The sequence below is a fragment of the Aquarana catesbeiana genome, linkage group LG07 (assembly GCF_042186555.1).
Source record: "Aquarana catesbeiana isolate 2022-GZ linkage group LG07, ASM4218655v1, whole genome shotgun sequence".
NCBI classification, from domain to species: Eukaryota; Metazoa; Chordata; class Amphibia; order Anura; family Ranidae; genus Aquarana; species Aquarana catesbeiana.
The window spans coordinates 23319601-23337356 of NC_133330.1; the positions used below are offsets into that span (position 1 = coordinate 23319601).

At 44.9% G+C, this 17756-nt stretch overlaps 1 protein-coding gene across 1 annotated transcript in view; it reads left to right on the forward strand.

The window, feature by feature from the left end:
- The window catches only part of GRIP2 (glutamate receptor interacting protein 2), a 121720-nt gene that overhangs the window by 37744 nt on the left and 66220 nt on the right, over positions 1 to 17756 (forward strand). Inside the window, 3 exon segments of the mRNA XM_073591882.1 lie at positions 2180 to 2305; positions 7568 to 7726; positions 10413 to 10599. Of these exon segments, the coding sequence (XP_073447983.1) occupies positions 2180 to 2305; positions 7568 to 7726; positions 10413 to 10599 (472 nt within the window).

Genomic DNA, 17756 nt, shown 5'->3' on the forward strand with positions numbered 1-17756 from the left:
GTCCATTCATACCATGTGCCATGGGACTGTGTTGGGCCAATATTCCAGCAGAGTCCCACTGCACCCCCCAAAAGCAAGTCAGGGCAAAATACCTGATCTCCGGTGTGGTTGGTTCGCTGAAAAAAGTACTATGTGCTGTACTTTTTTTTTTTTTTTTTTTCCAGTGCAGCACAGTATTAAAGTCCATGCCCGCCAATATGATCTATATGAAATGTCATTGTGTGACATTTCAATAACGTTTGTTTTGAAAAAAAATAAAGTGCACTATGCTATGCACCAGGATTGGCGCATCAGCACTGCCTGCACTTCAATGCACACCAGTCACTATGTTATAATGCACTAGCTGGTGTGAATAGAACCTTACTCCGTATGTGGCCCTATGGTGATGCCTTATGGTGGCACGTGGGGCCCTTGATATTTAGTAAGTTGATCGCCATTGATCTAAATAGAAAAGGAGTAGACATAAGAAGATAGAGGAATTGGCAGCTCTAGATGTTTTTTGTTTCCATTCTTAATATGATGCAACAAATCCATCGCAACCTGGAATAAATCCCCCAAAACATACAAAGCTTACTACAAGGTAGCAAACGACAAATTGCTAAGTGGGAGGGCCTTGTACACAAGAGCTTGCAATCCATAGTAGATCTTGTATCGATAAAGTTGTAAAGTCAGTGGAATTATTTTGGTGGGATAGAACTGCTGTGAAGTAAAGATGCATGCCTTTCTGGGAAAAAAAGCAATCTATAGGCCCCGTTCACATTATGCATAGCAGGGACTTTTGTTCCCACTTTCAAAATAAACTTGTGATTTTTACGTGGAAACGCGCGTCACGCATAGGGCAGCCCATTCACTTGAATGGGCTGCCCTATGTGCTTTTGTCGATCCAAAGAAGCTCAGCAACAAAATTTCTGGCCTTGAGCCAGGAGCAATTCTGCACTTACGTTTTGCGACAATCACCGCGAAATCACACTACGTTTTGGGATTCCTTTCAGATGAATGGCACCCAAATGTGCATTGCTCATTTTGTCGCTATATGGAATCACACAGGCAGAATCATGGCCAAAGTGTGGATGGGACAACAGGAAACGCACAGGAACGCGATGTGGTGCAGTGAGGTGCGATTTGAGCCCACTTCTTTCAAATGGACTGAATCTCACTGGACCACACCAAAAGTCGCAGCAAAATTGCATAGCGTTTGGGGTGCCATTCATGATGAATGTCACCCAAATGTGCATTGCACATTTTGTCACTATATTGAATCCCTGGCAGAATCGTGGCGATTCTGCCAGCGATTCCAAATTGTCAAAGTGTGAATGGGACCAGTTTGGTTCACACCAGGAATTGCAGGGGAATGCACTGCACGCTCTTATGCAATTCACATGCGGTGCAGTGTGGTGCGATTTGAGCCCATTCATTTTGAATGGGCTCAAACTGGACCACGCCATAAGTATTGCGTGTACTACTTTTAAAAAAACGCTCTGCAGCCAGATGGTATTGTACTTCTGACCCATGCCATCCGGTGCAGGCAAACGCACTACGTTTGCGACCTGCATTTGGGATGAAGTTAACCTTTGACATCTGCTGCGTTTTGAACTTGGTGGACGAAACGCGCACAGAGTGCTGGTTTCCCGCACTGTGTTTTAGAATTTTTTCGGATTTTTAAAGTCCAAAAGGGGTGGTTAATACAGTTCTGTATAAGAAGGTTCCAGAGATGGGGAGCAGCAGGTTATCAGAGAGAAGTTTTAGAAAATGTAGTAAGGAGAAGGGAAGAAGAAGCTGTTTTTTGAGCAGGTTGAAGGAATCTTTAATTAGGATGCCATATACTGCAAATAAATAGTAGATCATTCAGCCACTTCTCAAACATCAGCAGAGAAAACCCCCATAGTGAGGAATAGGCAATAAATAATATACGTTTGTCCTGAATTAGAAGTTTCTGAGCCTAAATGTTGCTATTAAAGGCTCACTCCGCTCAGCATGAATATCTTCCCGTATAGATGGAGGCTGATGGTTTTAAAGCCAGTGAATTCTCAAGATGACTACAGAAGTTAGATGAACCCTTTGAAATCCTTCCCTGGTCATTGTGGATTTTTAGGAGGGTGCAGCAATTCTACATTCTCACAAGAAATAGAAAGTCATGGCTTGAGGCTTACAGTTTAGTTGAACCCCTTTTTCCTCCCAGTTAAGGTGCAGAAGAGTGAACACCACCACTGCTGGGACCCCTGCGTCAACTACTGCCATACCCACCTCCCTGGGCACTGCAAGACCCCCACTTGGAATCCTCCTTCTAATCAAGACTACTGCAAGTGTGAGTACACCGCTATGTCTCATGCCTGCTACAATGTAGTACACTCTATTTATTTATTTTTTAGGAAATCAAAACAATCGGGAAATAGTTCCAAATACACTATACTGTCAAAAGTATTGGGACGCCTGCCTTTACACACACATGAACTTTAATAGCATCCCAGTCTTAGTCCGTAGGGTTCAATATTGAGTTGGCCCACCCTTTGCAGCTGTTACACAGCTTTAACTCTTCTGGGAAAGCTGTCCAACTTGAGTATATTCAGCCTGCCCATACATGGTTCGAATCCTGGCCGGTTCCTGCCGAACTGGCTGAGATCCAAACCGTCTATGGCTGGCTTTTTCTCAAAAAACTTTAATAATGTACACATAAAGAACTGGTCCACATTCATCGATTGGTCCAGGCTCACTGGTTGCTAGAGGTTACTGCACATCCTTACCACTCACCTATTGGTTACTAGAGGTTACTGCACATTATTACCCCTCACTCATTGGTTGCTAGAGGTTACTGCACATAATTACCGCTCACTCATTGGTTGCTAGAGGTTACTGTGCATCATTACCGCTCACCTATTGGTTGCTAGAGGTTACTGCACATCCTTACCACTCACCCATTGGTTGCTGGAGGTTACTGCACATCATTACCGCTCACTGATTGGTTGCTAGAGGTTACTGCACATCATTATTGCTCACCCATTGGTTGCAAGAGGTTACTGCACATCATTAGCGATCACCCATTGGTTGCTAGAGGCTACAGCACATTATTACTGCAACTCACCCCGTGTCGCCCCCTGCAAGCTACTCCAGTCCTGCCACTGCATTACCTTAACCTCCCCCGCACCCCACTGCCCTGTTAGTAATCTCTATTAATCTCTCTCCTGCTGACAGGAGAAGGGTGAGGGAGAAAAATCCACACACAGAGAGCTCTGTGTGTTTGATCTCCACGCTGCTGACCAGACAAAGGGGGCGAGCGGGGGAACACAGAACCGCTCTGCCTCACTTCCTGCCAAAGCAGCTCCAGTCCTGACAGAGGGAGAAGCGTGACTCGCGGGCTCCAGCACATACAGCCCAGAGCTGTGCCTCTCCCCTGTCACAGCGTGGCCGCTTGAACTGACCAGCAAGCTGGACCCGCTACACCTGGAAAAATATTTGCGGCCAGCGTGGGCTCAAGGGGCAGCTGCTTTGGGCCCCACAGCAATGACCGGGCCCGGGGCAGCTGCCCAATTTGCCCAATTTGATGGCCCTGACTCCACCTCTTATTTCCTCCACCTCTCCTCCCCCCTAGTGTTTTTTATTGGCTAACCAAAAACTTCTGAAGCTGTAGAACACTTGTAATTCATTTCTAAAATGTTTGTAATACACGTCTAAAAACGCTCAAAACTCTCAAAATGTATGAAAGTCGCTCTGCTCAGGTGTGAATAACTGTGCAAGACCGAAGGGAAGGCCTGAGGTCATATTTAAAGCAGAACTACTGGATTTTTTTTCCATGCAGTGGGGGGCACAATTGACTGCTGGCTTTATCTGGGGGCGCACAGAAAATCTGTACTCACCAGATCCTTCGATCCTCCGGAAAACAGTGCTCCCCCGCGTCCAGCGGTGAACTGTTCCTGCCGTCCTTATGTCCAGAGCTGGTCTAAGGGCGTGAACAGTCCACCGCACAAGACCACAGGGGGGGGGGGGGCTGGAGCCGCAGGGAGCGGTCTTGCACTCAGAGGATCGGCGAATTAGGGGATAGATCTCCGTTCTCCTCACCCCTAGATGAAAACGAGCAGTTAACATATGCATTGCGGGCACAGCCCCACTCCACATGGAGAAAAAAAATCCTGGAATTCTCTCAACAAATCTTCCTAAATATTTAATGTGACTCTGTGAAGAGATCTGAAAAACATGACCTGTTTGTGGTCCCCGTGGACAGGGTTGAGGAACACTGCTTTACAGCACACTTGAAGTGAGAGTGTTTTCCAAGGGAACAATAAGGAGGAACGGAGGGTAAAATCTCCCCCGGGCTTTGTGTGCCATGTCTATGTCTGTATAATAGACGCATACAGGGCCGGAACAAGGGGGGGGGCAGGAGGGGCGGCTGCCCTGGGCACTAATATGTAGGGTGGGGTGCTGCAAGGAGTTAGGGGGAGAGTGGATTTGTGTTGGGAGTTGAATTTGGGGAGTGGCAAGGTTAAGTATGGATTTTTTGAGGTGAAATTTTTTTTGGGGGGGAGGAGTGCTGGGAGAGGTGATTTAGAGGGATTTGTGTTCGGGGGGAGAGGATTTGTGCTAGGGGAGGAGGTGATTTAGGGAGTTTGTGCTAGAAGAGGTGATATTATAGAGGGGGGCGTTTGTGTTGGGGGATGGGGGGGGGCAAATATTTTTGCTGAGAGGGGAGATTTCGGGGGAGGGGGGATTTGTACTGGGAGTAGGGGGATTTGCCCCAGTGAAAAGTTGGTGAATGTCACTGCTTTAAAAATATGCCCCTTAGTGTCTCTTTATATATATAATATATGTGTGTGTGTGTGTATATATATATATATATATATATATATATATATATATATATATATATATATATATATATATATATATATATATATATATATATATATATATATATATAGAGAGAGAGAGAGAGAGAGAGAGAGAGAGAGAGAGAGAGAGAGAGAGAGAGAGAGAGATGTGTATATATATCTATATAGATAGATATATATATATATATGTAGAGAGATCTCTCTCTCTCTCTCTCTCTCTCTCTCTCTCTCTCTCTCTCTCTCTCTCTCTCTCTCTCTCTGAGATATATAGATAGATAGATAGATAGATAGATATGTGTATATATATAGAGATATATATTTATTTTTATATATATATATTCTCCTGATCACAGTCAGGGATCTTTCAGAGTAATGCCCCATTAATAATGAAGCAGACGTTTGTCCCTGGAATAGGCATCGCCTAGTGCCCCCCCCTCCCCCTCTGGCGGTGGCGGAGTTTAACACTACATCTGCCGAAACGCAGGAATGAGAAGACGCCGCCAGGCCGAACGCTTCTACTATGATGATAAATGGCTGTCTGCAGCGCAGTGCACAATGCCAGGCAGATGCCAGTTACTAATTAGAAGTTACTGTATTATCTAACCGAAGCCGGCACAATAACGAGCCCTTTACAGCTGGCCGGGGCACAAGAAGCGGCGTTTACCCTGCCAGGCACTGCGGGCTAATTAAAGGCTTTGTGCTTAAAAGGAATGTACAATAAATGTTCCTCCTGCGTCATTAACACATGATCACACCCCTTGTATATACAGTGCTGTGAAAAAGTTTTTGCCCCCCTTTCCTGATTTTTTTTTTTTTTTTTTTTGCATATTTGTCACACTTAAATGAGTCAGATTATCCAACACATTTTAATATCACAGAAAGATAACCCGAGTAAATACAAAATGCAGTTTTTAAATGGTGATTTTGATGATTTTGTTTATTAACCACTTCAGCCCCGGAAGGATTTACCCCCCTTAATGACCAGGCCATTTTTTTTGCGATACGGCACTTTGTCGCTTTAACTGACAATTGCGCGGTCGTGCAACGTTGTACCCAAATTAAGTTTGTCTTTTTTTTTTTTATCCCCCACAAATAGAGCTTTCTTTTGGTGGTATTTTATCACCTCTGCGGTTTTTATTCTTTTTGTGCTATAAACAAAAAAAGGGCGACAATTTAAAAAAAAATAACAAACAATATTTTTTACTTTTTTGCTATAATATACAAAAACAAAACAAAACAAAAAAACTTCTTCATCAGATTAGGCCAATATGCATTTTCTACATATTTTTGGTAAAAAAAAAAAAAAAAAAAGCAAAAAGGGTATATTGATTGTTTTTTTGCATAAAAGTTATAGCGTCTACAAAATAGGGGATAGATTTATAGCATTTTTATTATTTTTTTACTAGTAATGACGGTGATCAGCGATTTTTTTTTTTTGTGGGACTGCAACTTTGCAGCGGACACACTTTGTTGACACTTTTTTTGAGACCAGTGACATTTATACAGCGATCAGAGCTAAAAAAAGACACTATTCTGACTGCAGCCACAGTGGAGGGAGATTTCTGCGGCATATTTGGCAAGTACAGAATCGCAGTATATATAAAATAATATGCAAAGTGGTTGGAGGGAAGCTTCAGAAAGGCAAAGATGTTTTTATTACAAATTATGTGAGCAGACTGCAATTCCTCTTTAAACGATTTCTTGATTCAACAGGTCTGGCAGTAATCAGCCCTGGGTGTAGCAAGTGAAATTTAACTCGGCTTTACAAAAAAATGTGGTTAATCGCAGGTCATTCATGATTTAGCATGGGGGGGGGGGGGATACTTTTTCACATTGAGCCAGGAAGGTTTGGACAGCTTTTTTCCCTTTAATACATGAAATCGTCATTTGGAAACTTCATTTTGTATTTACTCAGGTTATCTTTATGTAAAATTTAAATTAGTTTGATGATCTGAATCATTTAAAGGTGACAAATATGCAAAAAAAAATCAGAAAGGGGGCAAATACTTTTTCATAGCAATGTACGTATGTGTGTGTGTGCGCAGTCTTTGTCGCAGTGATCAAGTGCAGCGATCTTGCTCTCGGCATAGAAACCTCTGCCGGCCGTGGACGCATGTATGCGGTGTGTGGGTGTAGCGTCACATATGGCGACCCATCACATTTGGCTACCCGCTGGACTGCGCATGTGTTGGGACGCCATATCTGTCCCAACACTGTGGCGATCTGCACTTGCGTACTATTTTGTGGCCACACCCCTGAGTCCAGGTTCAAGCCCCACCATCCAAGTGGACATAGAGTTAGATTATATTTATGCCGAGCGAGGTAAAGTGGTCTTACAACAGTGTTGGAACGCATATAGCGGCGTCGCGCATGCGCACTCCAGCGGGTAGCAAAATGTGATGGGTAGCCGAATGTGACGTGACATGGGCATTACAGTCCACCCTCTTTGCCGCCACACCTATGCCTCCCCTTTGGTCTACTATTGAGGATCACTATCCAGGTAATGCCCACTCAGCACTTCTCTCTGTCCATGAGCTCCAGTATGCAGCAATGCAGTTTTTACATTTTGTGAGCTAAAAAAATACTTGAAGGAGATCTAGAAGAAATGTACGGGAAAGTTTTTCTTTTTTTTCTTTTTTTTTTTCATTGTTTACAAATGTGCCCGGGCCTGTTAATATATTCAGCTTGTTCTGTATGAACTGGCCCTTTAATTGACATCTGTTTTCATACTCTTCTATCCTCCACAGCGTTGGTCGCCACCAATTTCTCCTCCTCCTCGTCAGCAGGCACTCCTGGCTTCAGTAGCAGCCAAAATTCCAACACCCTCCCCCGTACTGCGCACCAGATGAGTCCGAGGACGACGATGACTAGAAGACGGCAGCGGAGAAAGGACCACAAGAGTTCCTGTAAACTGATTTTTAATCCTGTCCTTGCACTGTCTATGCAGTGTATCTATTTAAAATTTGCAGAGCTGTTTGTCCTGTGAAACTGCATGTACTTCCGTCCTGTGAGAATAGGGACAAAATCGAACGTTCCCCTATTTCTTCAAAAGGTCAAATGTTCTTCATTCCTAAAAAATAATAGTGGTTAAGGAAAATACAGCATTATGGCCACTAGATGGAGCTGATGATCATAGTAACTTAAACTGGTTGCCTAAAGCTTTAAAATTTCTTGCATCAAGGTAAAAAAATGTTTTGGCCCCTCACCCCCCCCCCCCTCCTTTTACTTACCTGAGCCCTCATTCGATCCAGCGCTGTACATGTCTGCAGCTCTTCTCTCCCCTCACTTCCGTGTCTCACTGGCTTTGCTGGGGCAACCGAAGCCACTGGCTCCTGCAGCTATCAATTTAGGCCAGTGACAAGGGGGCGGGGCCGAGTCACGCTGTCTGTGTTAATGGACGCAGCAGCGGGGCTCAAGAGCGAGCACACACAAGTGCCTCCATGGGAAGTGGCTTCCCATGAGGGCACTGGACAGAGAGGAGGAGCCAGGAGCACCAGTAGGGGACCCCAGAAGAGGAGGGGCGGAGCCGCTCTATGAAATTCCATTGCACAGAGCAGGTAAGTATAGAGATGTTTGTTAAACAAATGTTTCCTTTTATAATCACCTTAAATCCTAAAAACATTTCCCATGCAGTGGGGCTGTGCTCGCACTGCACGGGTCAACTGCTCATTTTTTCTAGGGTATTTGAGAACGGAGATGTACTTAGTCCTCCAATTTTCCCCGCACAAGACCAGACCCCCCCCCCGTGGTCTAGCAGTCTTGTGTGATGGACTGTTCCTGAAGTCATCACACCCATAGACTTGCTCTGGATGTGAGGACTTTAGGAGCAGTCCACTGCTGGATCAAGGGGGAGTGCTGTATGCAGGTGGAATGGAGGATCTGGTTAGTATAAGCTTTCTCCAATCCCCTAGACAATAGCTAGCAGTTGATGTGCCCACACTGCATGGGAAACCGTGTTTGTTTTTTTTTGTTTTTTTTGGGGGGGGGGGTTGCCCGTAGTTGGGCTTTTAGTATTTTATTATGATCATCGGAACAAACAACAAAAGATTTCTCTTAATCCATCACTGGGGGGGGGATGGCTACAAACCACTAGAGGCATACCTCGGAGAAGTCATAAAAATGTCTATGCCACGGTTTGTGATTTAGAAGATTTTATTGTGAAATCAAAGTCAAAGGATTCCAAGAATGGAAAGGGTTAAAATATGGCTGACAGACAATCAATGTTAAACATCGTGCATTAATTGAGCCTCAATCTCACCCAAACCCCGTCAGGCATGTCAGGGCCGGTGCCGGGGGCGGCCAAAAAGGTGTGTAGGTACCAGATGTCGCATGGGCATCCACCCAATGGAAGGTTAAGTGATGTGGAGAGGCCCACAATGGACCAGATAGAGGACTCCAAGCCACCGGTTGGTGTAGTCGGGTGGCGCGCCGGATGTGACGTCATCAACACGGAGCGATGTTGGACCGACTCACCGGGACAAGACTTGGGATGGAATGCAGATGTAGAGCTCTTCTCACTCAACTACAATGCAATAAACTGTATCTCCAGCTTCATATAGGGCTTACACGACCTGGTGTTCTATTTATCCCTTGCATCAAATCAGACAGCTTAACTCAATGAATAAACTCACTGTATGGAGAGGCAGATGATGAATCTTTTTGAATGTTCTGTTTAATGATGGATATTCATATAGGTAGAAAAATGTTGGTGTTGTAAGCCACATGGAAAGATGTTACAGCATGGCGGTATAGTGAGAAAATAAATCAGAGACAGGAAGAGGAGGGGAATATACAGAACTACGGTGGGGGAGAGAGTTCAGATAGACAGAGGGAACAGAGCTTAAAGATGCAGAGTGTAACACAATAAGAGCCAATGTAAGACTGTCAGCAGGCTGTAGTCATGACAACCCATTTTGGGGCCTGGCCCTTTATCCAATTGATTTAATTATGATGATCAGCTCCATCTAGTGGTCAGAATGCGTTATTTCCTTATTTACTGTATTCTGTTTGAAGAATATTCCACCTGAAGAGAAAATAGCTTTATAACATTTGATTTTGCCTTCTTCTCACAGAACAAATGCAGATGCATCTATGCAGGAAGAATAGCTTTGTACATTTTTTATAGATACATCCTTATGTGTGTGTGCGGTGTTTTATTCAGTGGGTATTGCCATTCTGATTAGGACAGAAGGGAGTATCTGTTGGATGAGGTTGATGTTTCTTGTGTCATCTGATCTGATCTTGGTGTAATATGGGTGGTGTGCTTTTACCATTGCTTTTATGATTGTAAAATGCGTGCAATTATTTTATTTTATAGAAACATAGAAACATGACGGCAGAAAAAGAGTAGTCCATCAAGTCTGTCAATTATTTATTTTTTTATTTTTTCATTCACCTTTATTGTCGAACTATAGATTTATGTTGATCAGTACATGGGATGAGGATAATTTTTTTTATCTAATTATATTAAAAAATAAGTTGTAGTTTCTCTATGGCTAAAGGACCAATTGCTGCTCAATATTTTAATACACAAACTAACGTTGCCTCCTTGTAACGCCTGTCCCCCCCCCCTTTTTTTTTTCCCCCCCTCAGTGTCCCTTTCTTCTAGTACGGTGGGTCCTGGCGGTCAGATCATACACACGGAAACCACAGAGATAATCCTTCGGGGTGACCCCTTAAATGGATTTGGGATTCAGCTGCAGGGAGGAATATTTGCAACTGAGACGCTGTCATCACCCCCGCTAATCAGATTCATTGAGCCGGACAGCCCAGCCGAGAGGTGAGATCTTCGCTTCGTTGATAAGTTCACCATTTGAACATATTGCATGTCACGCCTGTATTTGGGGTGTAGCATGTTCAGCCTCTCCCTCCTGGACTCTGTTCCCCAAGGGCTGTAACAAAGCCTGTGCACTCACTTGTCAAGTCCCCTCCCACTGTCCAATATGCCTCCCTATTGGACCAGCGAGGGACAGTCAGAACAAGCTGAGCTGCACCCGAGTACAATGAGCAGACCTAACCAATAGATCCTGCTCCCTGGTGGGCAGAGAGCACTATAAGTTTAACCTGACCATCTTCCTGGTAAGCAGAAAGACCAAAACTATACTCTCCTTTAGTACCTACCTACCTAGGAGAGTGATTATATATATATATATATATATATATATATATATATATATATATATATATATATATATATATATATATCAGGTAAAATAAGTGTTGAACACGTCACCATATTTCTAGATAAATCTATATCTAAAGGCGCTACTGACATGAAATGTTCACCACATCAGTAACAACCCATTCAATCCATACATACAAAGACCCCAAAACCAATAAGTTCAGAAATGAAGTTCTGTAATAAAATGGAATGACACAGGGAAAAGGTATTGAACACGGTAACTGAAATGTATTTAATACTTGGTACAAAATCCTTTGTTGGTAATGACAGCTTCAAGACGCGGGCTCCTGTATGGAGAAACTAGTCGCATGCGTTGCTCAGGTGTGATTTTGGCCCATTCTTCCACACAAACAGCCTTTAAAATCTTGAAGGTTCCGTGGGCCTCTTCTATGAACTCTGATCTTTAGTTCTTTCCATAGATTTTCTATTGGATTCAAGTCATTTGATTGGCTGCACCATTCTAGCAGCTTAATTTTCTCTTTCTTTGAAACCAATTGAGAGTTTCCTTGGCTTTATGTTTGGGGTCATTGTCTTGCTGAAATGTCCACCCTTGTTTCATCTTCATCCTCCTGGTAGATGGCAGCAGATTTTTATCTAGAATGTCTTGGTATATTTTTCCATCCTTCCTTCAATGATATGAAGTTTGCCAGTACTGTATGCTGAGAAACAGCCCCACACCATGATGTTCCCGCCTCCAAACTTCACCGTTGGTATGGGTGTTGGTTTTTGAGGTGATGTGCCATGTGACCTCCAAACATGGTGAGTATTATGGCATCCAAAGAGTTCAATTTTGGCCTCATCTGACCAGACTATTGTAGCACTAACTCTCGGTGGAGCTGCTGGTTTAAAGCGGGCTTGTTACCTTCACTCTCGATACCTCTGTTTCACCGACACCGGGTCTAGGGTTCCGTTCAGTTTACCTCTGGACGATATAAGCACCAAACACTTGAGTAGGTTTTCCAATACTTTAATGAACAAATAAAGGAAGTAGCAGGAAAGAGGCAGAAGGAACGCTGCAGGGAAGCTCAAATACCTTTCTTTAGTATTCTTCAGAACATTCTTAGTAATTGAACACCTGTAGTTGAATGTGCTCCCCTTGTGGGATTCAATCTTTGCCCGCCTGGATAGACCTCTCTCACTTGTCTAGCAGCCAGTATGTAGCACGAACTAAAGTCTCTGCCACAGACTTGTTTGAAATAAAACCCATACGATCCTCTGCCACAGGATGTATTGGTTTGCGATGAATGTCAGACACAGTACTTGAACCTTTAAGCCAACCCGGCAGTATTATGCAGTAAGACTACTTCAGGATACGTCCTCCAACCGAGTCACCAGGCCCCTCTCCAGACCAGCACTCTGCATGATCCTTCTATGACGGGTCCTCCCCTGGGATCTCCTCGGTTGTCCAGCTTCTTCACTCAGGATAGACAGCTCAGGACCATTCCTCTGCTGCTGTGGTAGGCCCCAGACAGGCTTCTGGGCCCACCCACACGCCGCAGCGACGTGGGCCTCCGGAACGGAGGACCAGGAGGTGGTACTCTTAACACATACCTGTCGGCCAGGAGGGCCAGCAGGTGGCTGAAAACGAACCCCAGAACATGGCGTCTGTCCCATAAATACCCTCTCCCAGAATGCAACTCGGAGGACCACCTCCACCGAGTTATCTCCGGGACAGAAGAGTACTCATATGCTTCAACACGTCGCTTTTCCAACACTGGCCCATGGCGACAACGACACCTACTGGCACAGTGTGGAACCACACGCAATGTCAGCCAAGCTGGAACAGAGGCAAATATAACTTCCTATAATAAGTGACCCACTAGATTTACCTATCAGCGGTAGATAAAAATCTACCAGCGCTACACTATATTCTCCCAGTATTTCCCAGGCTTGTCTAAATGTTGTGCAGCAAACTTTAAACGAGCTCCAACATGCTTTTTCTTCAGCAGTGGAGTCTTGCGTTGTGAGCGTGCATACAGGCCATGGGCGGGTGAGTGCATTACTTATTGTTTTCTTTGAAACAATTGAACCTGCTAAATCAAGGTCTTTCTGAAGCTCTCCACAAGTGGTCCTTGGCTCTTGAACAACTTATCTGATAATTCTTTTCACTCCTCTGTCAGAAATATTGCGGGGAGCACCTGGTCGTGGGTGGTTTATGGTGAAATTATGTTCTTTCCACTTCCGGATTATGGCCCCAACAGTGCTCACTGGAACAGTCAGAAGTTTAGAAATCCTTCTGTAACCAATGCCATCAGTATGTTTTGCAACAATAAGGTTGCAAAGGTCTTGAGGGAGCTCTTTGCTTTTACCCATAATGAGATGCTTCTTGTATGACACCTTGGTAATGAGACACCTTTTTATAGACCATGAGTTGAGACTGAACCAGCTGATATTAATTTGCACTGACAAGGGGCAGGGTTTCTAATTACTGATAAATTTCAGCTGGTGTCTTGGCTTTCCATGCCTTTTTGACCTTCCTTTCTTCACGTGTTCAATACTTTTTCCCTGGGTCATTTTATTTTATTACACATAACCTAATTTCTGAACTTATTTGTTTTGGTGTCTTTGTATGTTTGGATTGCATGGGTTGTTACCGACATGTGGTGAACATTTCATGTCAATAGCACCTTCTACTGAAGGCAGGGTGTGACCTCCAGAGGCAGGGGATGAGCCAGCATTTACCCCAGGGCTGAGTCCATGGCTATAATGGGGAGTTTGGAACAGAAATTGTGTGCCAGTCACTTTTGATATTTTCAAAGCTTTAATGCAGAACTTGAAAGGAGGTAGTAGGAGAGAGGGTTAGGGGTCTCAGATACCAGTGGCAGATCACTTACTCCTTGGATACAGAAAAATAACAGCTTGACAGTACCAGAACCTTTAAGCTAACCCAGCGATACTGCAAACACATTTTATATGTAGATCAAGATCCAGCTTTAGTGTCAGAACCTTTAAGCTGACCCGGCAACACTAAGCACATTTTAGATGTAGATGCGTCCTCCAAACGATTCACCAGGACCTCCTGAGAGACCAGCCTTCATCCTGGCTCTCTCCAGCAAGCGTCCTCCGCTGGATCTTCTCAGCTTGGCTTGGCTTCTTCCATGCCGGGCAAGACAGCCTAAGGACCACCTCAGGATTGGTAGGCCCCAGACAGGCTTCTGAGCCTACGTGCAGAGCTCACTTCAGCAGCATGTCCTCAGGCCAGGAGGGCCTGAGGCAAGAGAGAGTGTGCACATGGCCCAGCCCAAATAAATATCCTCTGCCAGAATGCACCAGCGGTTAAGAACCTCCTACTGGGCTGGCTGGAAGAAGAATAAATATTCATAGCTCAATCTAGTTGTACTTCTCATACTGGCCTGTGGTACCAGTGACACCTACTGGCGACAGTGAGAAATGCACAACCCCATTGAGATTGGGGAAAGACCAGATAAACTGTACAATCAGCCTGAGCTGTCTACTGCCCAGCCAAAAACCGAATTTACATTTAAGCCCCAGTTTAGGACCAGGGAGCTACACATATTATATATATATATATATATATATATATATATATATATATACATACATACACACACAATATCTCACAAAAGTGAGTACATCCCTCACACTTTTTTGTAAATCTTTTATTATATCTTTTCATGTGACAACACTGAAAAATGACACTTTGCTACAATGTAAAGTAGTGAGTGTATAACTCAACACACAGCCATTAATGTCTATACCGCTGACAACAGTGAGTACACCCCTAAGTGAAAATGTCCAAAAAGTGTCAATATTTTGTGTGGCCACCATTATTTTTCAGCACTGCCTTAACCCTCTTGGGCATGGAGTTCACCAGAGCTTTACAGGTTGTCACTGGAGTCCTCTTCCACTCCTCCATGATGACATCATGGAGCTGGTGGATGTTAGAGACCATGCACTCCTCCACCTTCCATTTGAGGATGTCCCACAGATGTTCAATAGGGTTTAGGTCTGGAGACATGCCTGGCCAGTCCATCACCTTTACCCTCAGCTTCTTTAGCAAGGCAGTGGTCATCTTGGAGGTTTGTTTGGGGTCGTTATCATGTTGAAATACTGCCCTGTGGTCCAGTCTCTGAAGGGAGGGGATCATGCTCAGTATGCTTCAGTATGTCACAGTACATGTTGGCATTCATGGTTCCCTCAATGAACTGTAGCTCCACAGTGTCGGCACCACTCATGCAGCCCCAGACCATGACACTCCCACCACCATGCCTGACTGTAGACAAGACACACTTGTCTTTGTACTCCTCACCTGGTTGCCGCCACACACGCTTGTCACCATCTGAACCAAATACATTTATCTTGGTCTCATCAGACCACAGGACATGGTTCCAGTAATCCATGTCCTTAGTCTGCTTGTCTTCAGCAACCGGTTTGCCTTTTTTAGGCTGAGTGTAGATCTGTTTGTCCCAAGCATTTCTAAAGCCACTTGCTGTCGACTGGCTCATTACCTCTACTGGAAGTCTGTTCCAAGCATCAACTACCCTTTCAGTAAAATAATACATATATACAGGTATATAAGGGGGCGTGTCAGCACAATTCTTGGCCAATTGGAGGGCAGGCAGTGCGCCCCCTACCCGGGAAAGCAGAATAACATATATATATTTGATTCTGCCCACACTGTAGCAGTAAAGCTAAAATGTGCGTTTGTAAGTACTTCCCTCCCCATTGCTCTGATCCTCCCTGCATATACTTTTTAATAAATCGCAATGTAATTACTTTTCTTTAAAGTTTTTCCATGCAGTCACATGACTGTAAACTGCGGGTCTATCTTCTTTTCCTTGTGGCCGGTGGGCCTGAACTCCTCTCCCGGCTGACAACGCTTTAGTGCTACGGATGATATCGCGGTTCTTGGAACTCAGAAGTGTTGTTGCCCCTCCACAGATGCACAGATTGGCCGGAGCTTGTCATGTGACCACATACAAAAACTTAAAGTATTTACATTACATACCTCCCAACTTTTTGAGATGAGAGCGAGAGACACCTATTGGCAAAAGTATGTAGATATAGAACACACCCCCTGTCACGCCCCCTTAGAGCCCTTGCACACTGGGGCGGTTTGCAGGCGCTATTGCGCTAATAATAGCGCCTGCAAACCGCCCCGAAAGTGCCGCTGCTGTCATCCCAGTGTGAAAGCCCCGAGGGCTTGCACACTGGAGCGATGCGCTGGCAGGACGGTAAAAAAAGTCCTGCCAGCAGCATCTTCGGAGCGGTGAAGGAGCGGTGTGTATACTGCTCCTTTACCGCTCCTGCCCATTGAAATCAATGGGACGGCGCGGCTATACCGCCGGCAATGCGCCTCTGCAGAGGCGCTTTGCGGTGGTATTTAACCCTTTCTCGGCCGCTAGCGGGGGGTAAAACCGCCCCGCTAGCGGCCGCATACCGACGGTAAAACGCCGCTAATAATAGCGGCGTTTTACCGCCGACGCCGCCCCAGTGTGCAAGGGCTCTTAAAGGAGAATTATTTTAATGAGTAGTTAAGTGCCCTTTTTTACCGCTATTATTCCTTTATATTGGCTTTTGACATTTACAAATGCAGCAATTTAGAAATCAGATAAAAGGTTTAGCGCTGGGAAACACTTTTTGAACGATAAATAGTGCATTTTATATACAACTATATAGATCAGACCAAAATGAGGGACAAATGAGGGGGAATGAGGGACAGAGGGACATTGCTCCAAATCAGGGACAGTCCCTCGGAATCAGGGACAGTTGGGAGCTATGACATTGCAATTTATTAGAGAATGAACGCAGGGAATATAAAAGCATTGGGGAGGTGTCATGTAAAATTTGGAGGATTGTATTGACCCTTTTTCTGTGCTTTTGATTAGAATGTCGTGGTATTAAACAATTGCGGTCTGCAAATAATCTGCTGACGCCGTTCTGCTTTGTGCAGAGTATGCTGGGAGTTAGAATTCGAGGGTAGAATCTGCAGCTTCTGCCGGGCTCAGGGAAACGCGTGCGAGGCGCTTGGGGCGGAACAGCAGCGAGGTCCGAAAAGCTCAGACTTTGTCAGAATGACATATCTGGTGCAGCGTGCGTGAAATGAGAGGTAACCAGGCTTGCAGGGACACGCTCTGCCCTGGCACAAGGACACTCAGTCTATCCATGAGCTCCACGCTCACAGCTAATTGACTGCAGATTTTAATTAGCCTCCGCATTGACACCCGGGAAGGACTGCGCCTCTCTGCATTGTCTGTGGCCCGGATGCAAAGCGCACGGCGCGTCCGATCGAATCACTTCCAGAGAACTAAATTACATAGACTGTTCTCTCCGTCGTCTCGGGGGGATGGGCGGTCATGGCTGGGCCTTGGGGCCAGCAGCCGTTAAGGGGTCCCCACACAGGGTGACCCTCGTTATAATAGAAGCTCTGTCTGTCCTAAGTGATTGTAAACCTCAGACCTGAAATCTGAACAAAGCATATCCCGCTATAGTGTGTACTTGTCTCAGTCCAGAGCACGAAGTGTCATTTCTGTCTACTTCTTTGTTCCTCTATCAGCTTGAGCCTGGGTTCACACTGATGCGATGCTGGACACCGCAAGTAATAAGCACAGGAATCACAGTGCATTCTTGTCAGGGCCGTCTTTAAGGCAGGGCAAATGGGGGCAGCTGCCCTAGACACTGTCATTGTTGTGGGGCCTAAAGCAGCTGCCTCATCCTTGCCAACTATCCCAGTTTAAATTCCCTCATCCATTAAGGTTTTAGTCCCGTGCTGTGTCCTGATATCTCAGTGTGAA